At 30.6% G+C, this 12,994-nt stretch overlaps 2 protein-coding genes across 11 annotated transcripts in view; both read right to left on the reverse strand.

Annotated features, from left to right (window-relative positions):
• tgo (Aryl hydrocarbon receptor nuclear translocator homolog tgo) overlaps positions 1-12,994 on the reverse strand; it is a 55,462-nt gene that overhangs the window by 8,002 nt on the left and 34,466 nt on the right. For all 8 annotated transcript variants that reach the window (XM_029317484.2, XM_029317476.2, XM_029317478.2 and 5 more), the window contains one exon: positions 4,446-4,606. In XM_029317484.2, coding sequence (XP_029173317.1) covers positions 4,446-4,606 — 161 coding nt within the window. The remainder of the gene's footprint in view (positions 1-4,445; positions 4,607-12,994) is intronic.
• On the reverse strand, positions 9,917-12,696 carry LOC146721472 (dynein light chain roadblock-type 2-like). Of its 3 annotated transcripts, none has more exons than XM_085486687.1 (4): positions 11,643-12,696; positions 11,109-11,264; positions 10,647-10,876; positions 9,917-10,573 (listed from the first exon to the last, which is right to left on the reverse strand). In XM_085486687.1, exons 3-4 carry the CDS (start codon positions 10,702-10,704, stop codon positions 10,362-10,364), a joined length of 270 nt encoding a protein of 89 aa, XP_085342813.1. In that variant the 5' UTR covers positions 10,705-10,876; positions 11,109-11,264; positions 11,643-12,696; the 3' UTR covers positions 9,917-10,361. The 3 variants fall into 3 exon arrangements, with proteins under 3 accessions (XP_085342813.1, XP_085342812.1, XP_085342814.1); XM_085486686.1 differs by having other exon boundaries at positions 10,647-10,981; positions 11,643-12,694; XM_085486688.1 differs by lacking the exon at positions 11,643-12,696 and adding an exon at positions 11,479-11,636 and having other exon boundaries at positions 10,647-10,981.

The raw sequence follows: 12,994 nt of genomic DNA on the forward strand, positions 1-12,994 counted from the left end.
TTATATAAATGATATATAAATTATAAAGGGTGTATGTAAATATGTGCGAAATATTTTAGGAGATGATTCTTATTTGTTAAAAATTAAAGGGGGTTCCTTATATAAAAATATACTCTTATATCCCTCCCTTTTTTCTCATATTTCAGACAAACTAGAAAAATAAAACTTAATAGATTTTCACTAATAAAAAAGATATTGATTAATGTTAAAAAAATATATAAACTTAATTTTTACATCCTTCTTTAGAAAAGTGTAACTCCTCAGAGAGGGATGTAAGAGTTATGTGTGTTTATATAAGAAACCCTCCTTAATTTTCAACAAAGAATCATCTCTTAAAATATTTCGCACTTATTTAGATATACCCTGTATATTAAATATCTAAATGATTATATAAGTATTCTTAATCATTTAGATAAAATTTAATTGTCATCGTGTATGTATTAATAGAAAAAAGATTGCGATGCTTTTTCTTTCGGACGATTTTATGCATTCTAAAATTTGTCGGAAAAAATAATTTTTTTTTTGTAATAATTAGATAATAGATAATTTTATATGCAAATATATAAGTGCATAATATAAATGTATAAAATATGTAAAAGTCACAGAACATTTTTTTCTTTTTCTAATAATGCGAGTATTTGAGCAATCAATAAAGAAATCTGAATATGATTAGACAAATAAAAGAGATTCGCTTGAAATCGATGCACACCGTTCGATGCATTCTACATTTGATGGTATGCAATTCCATGTACGATAGCCGTTTAATTGTCATTCCTATGCATCCTAACGCACTACGATCTAACATTGAACAACACTGTCACGACGGTGCATCGAGAATTTTTGCCGGATACCTTCGAAATTACTCAAGTATCACATGGAATATATATATTGTGCTATTATTCTTACACATTATTATCATTATATATAAATATATATTTATATAAATTATTTATTTATATCTTAATAATAATAATTTATATAAATATAAACAGGGTGTTTCTAAAACTCTGTCAGAGATTTTAAGGATGTATTCTACGAGTCAAAATAAGAAAAAAAGTTTGTATAAATATGGATCCAAAAATAAATTCCTTAAAATCCCTGACACAGTTTTAAAAACACCTTGCATATATGATAATAATATATAGGAATAATATATATATATATATATATATATAATTCTTAAATAGTAAATCGCAGTCCCTATCAAATTTCATGCATTCATTGCATTGTCTAAATCAAGGTATTATTATATCAAGAATATAACAAAGGTAGGAAGAAGTGCTGCTATTTTGCGTATTGAATGACTAAGAAAATTCTCTCTCTTTAAGCATCCACGAGGTGACATCTCGTCAAGGTACAACCTATAAACATAAAAAACCGCTGTTCTCGCGACAGAACGGCGTCGTTCTCGCCTATCGTTCGCGCTGAACGGTTCTTCAGCTTCCTAGAAATTTTTACCGCTGACATATCCCGGGGTCGTAAAAAATCCGCTTGGTGCTCTCCTCTCTCTCTCTAGACTCTAGCTAACTGACGTACGCGTCGCGACCGCATAATGCTCGTCCACGTAGCGCATGCACGAGGTTTTCGCGCGCGTAAACGGGTGTCCTTTCCCTCTCTCAGGTGAAAGAGGAGAGACGGACCCTCCGAGAGGAGAGAGATTTGTATGCAGCGGCCCACGTCGTCGGGAAAGAGGAGAAGCGGCTATAAACAACGCGACGCACCACCAATACCTGGGTAGAATCACGGCAGAAGCTCACGCACTATACGCAGCACGCGTCCATCGGGTCCTCTCTCGGGAGGACTCAGGTAGAGATAGCCAGTATCCGGCAGAAACTACCAAAGAGACTGCCGCCGATGGACGGGACCCGCCCGTCATCCACCGGAAGCATATATCGTGCTCACTGCATTCGATATGACTGTCAGAGTTCTCGAAACCCGCCGCGACGTTCGATGCATCCCTATATATATATATATAATATATAGTTGGAAAAATTGTGTTTTCTTGTTAAAAACGGTCCCCGTGAAAATTTTTGTGGTCAATATTTCATACATTCATGTGTAAATTTGACATATTGCTGTTGTGTTAATTGAACTTAAATGTTAAGTTAAGAATTTACCAAGGCTCTATAATATAAATATATATATAAATTGAGAGTGTCAAACTTAAATGTTAAGTTATTTAAATAACTGAAATAAGATGGGAAAATAACACAATACGCATCTATTTTTAATTTTATGAAACAATAAATATGTTAATTTATTAGTGACGAGATTTATCTGTTAAAATTTATAGTAAAAAATGTTGATTTTTTATTTTATAAAACAAGTAAGAATGATAAAAGAATTTTACATTAAAACTATGTTAATTACTTTGCATGAAAAGTTTTATTTGAATTCTTTTCTCGAAACTCAACTATCTTTAGCAAAACTGCAAAGTTAATTTTTTTCTGCGTCTGTATTTAAAAATCAAGAATTTTATTTTATGCTTAAAATAATTTTATTTTAATCAATATTTTTATAAAATTCTCTCTAAAAATAAAATACAATTCTTTAGTTGCAAGATTAATGAGAAATACCTAATATTAGCTTTTGTTAATCCGGGCTTCTTTGGAAAATAATTGATTTAATATAAAAACAATTTATAAGAGACTGGTAAAAATTCCATTTTAATAATCTTTACTTTCTGAGAAAAAATTCATAAATATAAGACTATTTTTCTATGCATCTGGGTGTATGTCTGCCCTTAATAAAAATTTATATATAATTTTTTTTTTAAACGTTTTATATAATTTTATTATATAATTAATTAAAAAATAAACAAAATTTAATTTTTAATAATTTCTAAAATTTGTATATAATTATTTTTGAAAAAAGATTAAGAAATAGGTGTCTCTAGGTCTCTCTTAAAGTTCGACGTGAAAGGTCTTCGTGGAAAATATATCGGTCTTTTATTCGTCTTGGACCTAACAAGGAAGTCGCGACTGTCGGTCGTATAAGTATCCTAAAAGCACTCGTAAATTCTCGCTTCTGTCAAGACGGAAATCTAATGTTCTCCCGCGGCCGGGAAGACTTAGGCGAGTGTTTTCCACGTAATCGATAGTCGCAGGCAGGTACGTAACATAACATATATATATATATGGCGGGTTGACTATACAGCCGTAATTTAATCGCCTTCATGTTAAGACTCCGAGATTTCGCGTTGCGTCCAAGTTATTGCACCGCTCGTGCCGGATAACTCAAACATCGCTGCAACTTAATCGTCACGTCTCGCGTCGAAAACTGCATCGTTTCTTATCGAAGGCGTCCGATGCAGGGACGAGAGGAAGAAGAAATAATAAAAGAGAGAGAGAGAGAGAAATTTGTTTCAGATATGGAATGTAATTATAACAGATAAAATATAAAAAAAGAAACTTTAGAGAAAAATTAGTTTCTTAAATTAAAAATAAATCATTAATGCGTCGATAAAATGCGAAAGTTAGATTTAGGAAAATATGGTACGAAAGTATTATATATTAATAAAAAGAGAACGAAGGAAGAAAAACTTTTCGGCTGGATTTGCCAACTTTGCGACGCATGTGTTAAGTTCGAGTACTCGAAACTTAAGTTAAATTCAAGTGGTTTATGAGTAGCTTGTAACTTATCGGACGTTCGAGATTTTTCTCTCGACGCCAAAGAACTTTCTACTTTAAATAATCGGAATGGCTTTTCAATATCTTGCCGTCGAATTTTTTCCGACATTTTTATACGACTAAAATGCAATTTTCTAGAACGTACAACAGATGCCGCAGAATTTAAAGTCCGCGATTCTTAAAAACTTATTCTAATTTTTTTAATATTTTGGGCATCAAATATTTTCACCAAAATTCTATCAAAATAAAATTTACTCGAAATTTTTTTAATCAAGAAGAGAAAAACTGCAACCAATATAAGTATAATATTTCAACTCAGATTCAAAATTCGAAATATTTTGATAAACAAAATAAATGACTTTGATTAGCAAGGATTAATTTAAGATCTCATCGAATCCATCGAATATACAGAGACGATTTTCCCTTAGCAAAAATGTTGAGAGAAGTCAATAATTTTCGAGTTATAAGCGATTGAAAAAAATGGATTTTTTGAAAACTAAACGTTTTGGAGTCAAAAGTCTAACATAATTACATTCTTCAGTTAATTCCAGGTAGAGTTTACTATAATAAAATTTTAATTTGAGGCTTAGTTATAAAGATACATAATGACAAATATTGGAAAGTTGTAAAAAATGATGACTTTTTTTGACATTTTCGCTGAGGAAAAATCGTTCCCAAATTGACCAAAGAATCCATTCGTGATCGTTGGTCCGTTAGTTAGCGGACACCCTGCAGAAACAACCGAGTTTCTGAAGCAAAAGAGAAGAAAATCTGATGGTAAATAATTGACTGTAGAATCGAAGAAGGTTCACTCACCTCTGAGAGCTTTCATGTGCGCCACCGCCATCCTCAAGATCGTGAGCTTGTCGGGTTTCCGGGCCAGGGCTGAACAGGTCGGCACCATATCGGAGAGCTCGGTGATGTAGGCGGTCATCTTGTTCCGTCGCCGCCGTTCGATTTCGCAATGGTTCTCCCTGCTGTAAGTCGCAAGACAAAACCTGAGGTATATAATTGCATAGTTCAAGGAATCGGTTTCTCCTAACCGAGGACTAAAAAGAATCGACGAAGAAACCTTTTTTTTTTCGCGTCCTGCACGAGTCGAGGAAATAGCGTGAAATAACATTCGCGATACGGTATTCAATTTATGTCGAATTGCGCTTTTTATGTATAATCGCGAACTTCTCTTCGCGTAAACCACGGTAAACTAGAATTCATTCGGCCATATACGAACCACCGAGTGTTTCTTCCAATTAAAATTATTATAATCATCACATAAATCATTTCATCTTATCCTCTAAAATATATGTACAGGTATATGTACGCGGAGAGAATTTTCTCTTAGCATTTACCTTGAAAATCATAATCATGGAACAATATGGTATTGGAAGAATTTTATACAGGAGTTTCTCTGATTAGATATTTGTCGCAATAAAAAATATTGATATATGTATACATAATAAAATTAATCAAACATATGTTATATCTTATTGCGATAGATATGATTTCAAAATAATTTGTTCTCACTCGACTTGGCGCGAAATAAAGTCATATATTTGTACTCATTAGCAGTCGTCTAAAATTTCTTGCGTCAATTAATCATACTTAACGTAGATGCAATTAAAACTTGGCATAAGACACGCCAGCTGAAATGAACTCTATACTATATACGGGCGTCGTTGGCGCCATGATCGATTCGGCCGATAAATTCTCGAGTAATTCATCGAGGCCGGGGGAGGATATCAGGGCGAGACCACAATTTGAGGCCTCCCCTGTTATTACGGCTACCAGAGGGTAACCGCCGTGGATAACGGCCGGGCACGTCTCCCTTTACTTCGCCGTCGACGGCGAGCTGCGTAATCGTCGGCGCGCAAATCGTAAATTTAATGGCATTTAATTCGCGACAATTTTCCAGGAAAGTTCGCGAGGGCAGATCCCGGATCCGCTCACGCAACACGTAAGTCGGATTCCCGGCTCGATGTGCAAATCGCGCGCGACCGGTTAATTCCTTATCGACGCTAGGTTTCGCCAAACCGCTCATCGTTTCGCCAAGTTGGTCTTCGTCGACAATATGTAAGTTAAGCCTTCTTCACGGTCTAGTTCGCGATTTCAATTACCTTCTCTACGTCAGTATCATATGTCGCACAATAATGTGACTGATCTAAAGCAATTTTAAGCGATGCGAGTATTTATGAGACTGGTACAGATGATCCAGAAGCGGAAAATATTTTCCTACTCTGCGTCAAATTCAAGTAAGTGCGCCGCAACTTGTAAGGATCTTAATTGTCGCAATCATCATTTGAATTTATCCTGAAAATAAGAGTTAAAATACAATTCTACTATGTACCTACACAGCAAAATTAACCGAACATATTTTATATCTTATTGTGGTAGATATTAATATTTTTGATTGCGATGAATATTAATCAGAGAAACTCTGAAAAAATTCTGTCAGTATCATATCCCACGATTACGATGATTTTCAGGGTAAATTAATTCGCTGAAAAGATTCTCTCTGCGTGTAAATGTAAGATTAAATTAAGAATTACATTTCCCAACAGAATTATTGTATCAAATAAGTTCTTTATTAAACTGAGTCGTTTGATTGCGAAAAATATTTTCCTATTCTGCGTCAAATTCTAGTAAGTGCGCCGCAACTTGTAAGGATCTTAATTGTCGCAATCATCATTTGAATTTACCCTGAAAATAAGAGTTAAAATACAATTCTACTATGTACCTACACAGCAAAATTAACCGAACATATTTTATATCTTATTGTGGTAGATAATAATATTTTTGATTGCGATGAATATTGATCAGAGAAACTCAGAAAAAAATTCTGTCAGTATCATATCCCACTATTACGGTGATTTTCAGGGTAATAATTCGCTGAAAAGATTCTCTCTGCGTGTAACTGTAAGATTGAATTAAGAATTACATTTCCCAACAGAATTATTGTATCGAATAAGTTCTTTATTAAACTGAGTCGTTTGATTGCGAAAAATATTTTCCTATTCTGCGTCAAATTCAAGTAAGTGCGCCGCAACTTGTAAGGATCTTAATTGTCGCAATCATCATTTGAATTTATCCTGAAAATAGAGTTAAAATACAATTCTACTATGTACCTACACAGCAAAATTAACCGAACATATTTTATATCTTATTGTGGTAGATATTAATATTTTTGATTGCGATGAATATTGATCAGAGAAACTCAGAAAAAAATTCTGTCAGTATCATATCCCACTATTACGTTGATTTTCAGGGTAAATTAATTCGCTGAAAAGATTCTCTCTGCGTGTAACTGTAAGATTGAATTAAGAATTACATTTCCCAACAGAATTATTTTATCGAATAAGTTCTTTATTAAACTGAGTCGTTTGATTGCGAAAAATATTTTCCTATTCTGCGTCAAATTCTAGTAAGTGCGCCGCAACTTGTAAGGATCATAATTGTCGCAATCATCATTTGAATTTACCCTGAAAATAAGAGTTAAAATACAATTCTACTATGTACCTACACAGCAAAATTAACCGAACATATTTTATATCTTATTGTGGTAGATATTAATATTTTTGATTGCGATGAATATTATTCAGAGAAACTCAGAAAAAAATTCTGTCAGTATCATATCCCACTATTACGTTGATTTTCAGGGTAAATTCATTCTCTCTGCGTGTAACTGTAAGATTGAATTAAGAATTACATTTCCCAACAGAATTATTGTATCGAATAAGTTCTTTATTAAACTGAGTCGTTTGATTGCGGAAAATATTTTCCTATTCTGCGTCAAATTCAAGTAAGTGCGCCGCAACTTGTAAGGATCTTAATTGTCGCAATCATCATTTGAATTTACCCTGAAAATAAGAGTTAAAATACAACTCTACTATGTACCTACACAGCAAAATTAATCAAACATATTTTATATCTTATTGTGGTAGATATTAATACTAAAAACTCACCTTTAAAAAAAGGTAAAAAAAGGCGACCAGTTAAGGGCACGCCATTAACAAAAATTATCCATTGCAAACCCATGTACAATAGAATTGTATGAAAAATTATCGATTATAAACCCATGTACAATCGTAACAAAAGTAATGAAATAAAAAAAAAATTGCGCCAAGTGAAAGTAGAAACTTGTACCAGTGGAAAATTAAAGTTGCAGACATATATAGAGTCGTATAATGAATCAATAAAAATTTAAATTTGCAAATGTAGAATTGTACCATAAAAAAACTTATCTTTTAAAAAAAAAGATAAACAAGATGCCAAGTCCATGCGCCATGTGAAAAAGTGTTAAACAAAAAAGTATTTTTAAGTAAAAAAATCTATCAATTGACAAAAATTTATGTTCTAAAATTAATATCTCTACAAAAAGTAATGTCCAATTATTGCGCGAATAAATAAACATTTTTATAAAAAATTAAAATTTAAAAACTTATGCAAATTTAAAATTAATATAAAATAAAAAGAAATAAAAAAATTTTAGTTAAAAAAACTGGGCGCGCTGCAATGAGTTTAAAAGTAACAATTTAATTTTAATATCATTAGAATATTATTTAGCAGCGCGCCCAGTTTTTTTAACTAAAATTTTTTTATTTCTTTTTATTTTATATTAATTTTAAATTTGCATAAGTTTTTAAATTTTAATTTTTTATAAAAATGTTTATTTATTCGCGCAATAATTGGACATTACTTTTTGTAGAGATATTAATTTTAGAACATAAATTTTTGTCAATTGATAGATTTTTTTACTTAAAAATACTTTTTTGTTTAACACTTTTTCACATGGCGCATGGACTTGGCATCTTGTTTATCTTTTTTTTTAAAAGATAAGTTTTTTTATGGTACAATTCTACATTTGCAAATTTAAATTTTTATTGATTCATTATACGACTCTATATATGTCTGCAACTTTAATTTTCCACTGGTACAAGTTTCTACTTTCACTTGGCGCAATTTTTTTTTTATTTCATTACTTTTGTTACGATTGTACATGGGTTTATAATCGATAATTTTTCATACAATTCTATTGTACATGGGTTTGCAATGGATAATTTTTGTTAATGGCGTGCCCTTAACTGGTCGCCTTTTTTTACCTTTTTTTAAAGGTGAGTTTTTAGAGATTATATCATTCATTTTTGTATATGATAAACATCTTTAAATAAATAAGCAAATTCAATTTTTCTGGCATTTTCTTATTTTAGGTACATATATATCCAATAATTAATATACAAAATTAAATATTATTCATCACACAATTTGTATCAAAATAATATATTTTTAAAAATTTATTTTAAATTTATTTAATCATTTTTATCATTGTGATTGTAGTGGCAAGGATTTTATTGCTCAGTGTCATTGCAAGCATCTGGCCTGTATATACCATAATATATTGTGTAATACATTGGCTAAGTATGACAATATGGATTTTGATAGATTCCCATGGAATATTGGAATTTTGTCGGACTTGCAGTCATCCACCACATATGCAGCCTACAATTAAAGAATGCATTTATTCCATATTATTTGCTTCCGTTATTGGCATAGTGCACATTTTTATATATCTCAATGCTGTAGATAGCAAAACATTTTGAAAACATCTATCTTTCTATGTTATCTGCTTTTTTGAAAATATTGCAGCAAATTTATTATGGCAATATGCTTGTCCTCCTGCAGTTAAAGAGGCTTAGTACTTTAATATAATCTTTATTATTTGTATCATTTCCTTTTTCTTGGGAATTACAGCAATGCTTTTGTACTATATTGTCTTGCATCCCTCAAAAAGACAACATACTTCAAACGCACCAGTTCAAGCAATGTAACTTTGATATTTATTTACTTTAAAAAATGAGAGATAAACTATACAATATGCAATTAACCTTATCTTATGACTTTTATAAATCTTATGATAAAATCTAACTCTCTCTTAATCTTTATTATGAAAAGAATCTCGGTATTATATGAAATAATTTCATTGTAATTAATAGTTTAACTTTCAAAAATTTTGCAAAATAAAATAACTCATACATTGTATTTCTACCATATATATAAAAAAAGATAGGTAAATATAAATAAATAAATATATATTTATGATATACAATAAATAAATATATATTTATATATATATATATATATAAAATGTTGGATTTTTATTATATATATATAATTTTAAAAAATCTTTTTTATATGCTATTGAATTTTAATACATACAATTTTGATTATATGTATTTTAATTGATTATATTTATAAGTATTTTTATATTATCTTAAAAAGACTGCATAGAATTATTTGTGCGACACTCTTATATGTATGTATAATTAATAGGGACCAACTACACATTTTTTTCCACTGAATAAAAACAATCTCAATATTAAAATTAAATTATAAAAAAGATACTGTGATATTTTATTGATGAGAAATGTACATTTATAATTGTATTAAATACAAAAATAAACATGCCATGAATTACTATATATACATATTTTCATAATTATCAAACTTAAAAATATAATATTGTTACCAAAGAAGAAAGCACTATTTAAAAACTCTAAAAGTTCATAATTTGTTAAATTAGTAATTAAATACTGCATTTTGTATAATTTTTAAGCTTTATTCTTTTATTTTTCTTTATTTAATTGAATAGATATTAACATCCAATGTAGCATACAGATTAAATTAACAACCAAAAAAATAAATCTTAACTTTGAAATATATTTTTGTTTCTTTTAAATATCAATCAACTGGATTTTGTACTACTATTAATATGAATTCTTTATCTGGTGCCATCATAATTTTATGTTTTTTGCTACGTATGCGCAAGAAAGTTAAATCATTTGTTGGATTCAAGTCACGTACGACAGAACGAGCTTTATCTGACAATTGACTTATCAAACCTGCGTATTGAACTGTTGTCGTATTATCTAATGTTGACTTTATAGGAATACCTAAAACAAATATAATTTTATAAATTTTTGTTTACAACTACAAGTAAATCATGTCAATGATCTCATGTAATACCTTCTGCATTCACCACTATTGTTCCAACTACCCTTTTATGAGACTGAATTTGTTTCATAGTTTCTTCAACCTCTTATAAATTATTTCATCGAAATTTATTAATAAAATTTTTATTTTAAATATTCTAATAACGGAAGCAAATCATATGGAATAAATGCGTTCTTTAATTGTAGGCTGCATATGTGGTGGATGACTGTAAGTCCGACAAAATTCCAATATTCCATGGGAATCTATCAAAATCTATATTGTCATACTTAGCCAATGTATTACACAATATATTATGGTATATACAGGCCAGATGCTTGCAATGACACTGAGCAATAAGATCCTTGCCACTACAATCACAATGATAAAAATGATTAAATAAATTTAAAATAAATTTTAAAAAATATATTATTTTGATACAAAGTGTGTGATGAATAATATTTAATTTTGTATATTAATTATTGGATATATATGTACCTGCAATAAGAAAATGCCAGAAAAATTGTAAAATAGTTCCTATAGCACTGATATTAGATTTATCTTGTTAAGCTAATCGAATGCTGCGATGATAACTAGCCATTGCCCAACCCATGCTCACAAGTGAGCTGATAATGCTACCTGCTTGATGTACAACTGAAAAAAATATAGAAGCTAATTAAGAAAATTATTAAAAATATATGCATACTCATACATAGGCATTTATATAATTGAAATATTATTGAAATAATAGCAAAATATCTGATTTTGTATCACAGACTGTAAACTTGCACATAAACTATTATGACAATAAATTTGCAAATAATAACATTAAAATTGAATGTAAAAATTGAAATTGAAAATATCTAACCCCGCACGCTGTCAATATAGCGGAGGGCAACTATTATTAAAAATATATGCATACTCATACATAGGCATTTATATAATTGAAATATTATTGAAATATTATGACCATAAATTTGCAAATAATAACATTAAAATTGAATGTAAAAATTGAAATTGAAAATATCTAACCCCGCACGTTGATTGATTGAAAATATCTAACCCCGCACGCTGTCAATATAGCGGAGGGCAACTATCGCCGTCTGTTGTAAAACGTGCGAGATGGACATTTCCAATACATGCATCTATTTATGTGTTGTGTACGTGTGATATATGTGTGCGCATGTGTTGTATACGTGTGAATACGTGTAGCACGATACTACTATGTTTGCGTGGTCGATGATGACAATGATGACGGGGACGTTTCTTAAAAGAAATTTTTCATATTTCGACTTTGCATTTTTATATCTCTGCTTACAAATCACGTAGAGCAGAAATAAAGACACTTTTATTATATAATTCAAACTCAATCTATCGATTAAGTCTAGTATAAACTCGATTGCTTCAGCCGTTATTGAGAATTCGAAATATTATAAAGACTCAAATGTCCGACTCGCGTTAAGATACACGGTGTCTCGGCTACGTCCTTAACTGGTCGCGAGACACTACCGTGTCTCTTGATTTTTGATTGCGATGAATATTAATCAGAGAAACTCTGAAAAAATTCTGTCAGTATCATATCCCACGATTACGATGATTTTCAGGGTAAATTAATTCGCTGAAAAGATTCTCTCTGCGTGTAAATGTAAGATTGAATTAAGAATTACATTTCCCAACAGAATTATTGTATCAAATAAGTTCTTTATTAAACTGAGTCGTTTGATTGCTCTTTCCTGAACGGATGTCCGCTCCGAAATGAGAATAAGGAAAGAGAGACGAAATGATAAAAAATTTGCTCCACGGAATGGGTAGTTTCACAATCAAACTGTAACATCGATATCCCGTCCGGACACATGGAGTGCGAGATTAAAGTTTGATATCGATATGCTGATTGGTTTGCGCGAACCTTTTTTTCCTCGGTGTCTACTCACCGCGACTGGATGGCTGCGATATGAAATATTGAAAAATAAAATTGATCCGTTCAACGGGAAAGGAGGGAGGAGAAAACGTCGTCTGGACGCAATGAAATTTATCACTTATTTATGTATTATACACTTACATATATGTAAAAATTATATAAATATATTTCATATCAATTAATCACTTGCACATTCTCAGAAAAGTTCTTAGTATGCACTTACTGAAATTCAGACTTTATTTCGAAAATCAGATTATTTTTCTACACAGAGAGAATTTTCTCTTAGAATTTATCCTGAAAATCATAGTAATCGTGGGACAATATGGTGTTGGATAATAAATATTATTGCATTTCTACCTCAAAAAATACCCCATCAAAATATTCGGTTCGTCGTTAACTCCTTGGATTTTTGTTAAATAATTTCGAATTTTTGTAGTGTTTAATTTTTCTACATTTCTCATTTCGC

Source organism: Nylanderia fulva, unplaced genomic scaffold, assembly GCF_048542155.1.
Source record: "Nylanderia fulva isolate GAGA-0341 unplaced genomic scaffold, ASM4854215v1 Scaffold47, whole genome shotgun sequence".
In the NCBI taxonomy this organism is placed as follows: domain Eukaryota; kingdom Metazoa; phylum Arthropoda; class Insecta; order Hymenoptera; family Formicidae; genus Nylanderia; species Nylanderia fulva.

What these genes read in the sequence shown, in the direction of transcription:
- LOC146721472 (XM_085486687.1), bottom strand. Translation starts at nt 10,704, where the DNA reads ATGAAACAAATTCAGTCTCATAAAAGGGTAGTTGGAACAATAGTGGTG. An exon ending in AATAGTGGTGAATGCAGAAG is followed by an intron (nt 10,574 to 10,646) that starts GTATTACATGAG and finishes TATTTGTTTTAG; the next exon opens with GTATTCCTATAAAGTCAACA.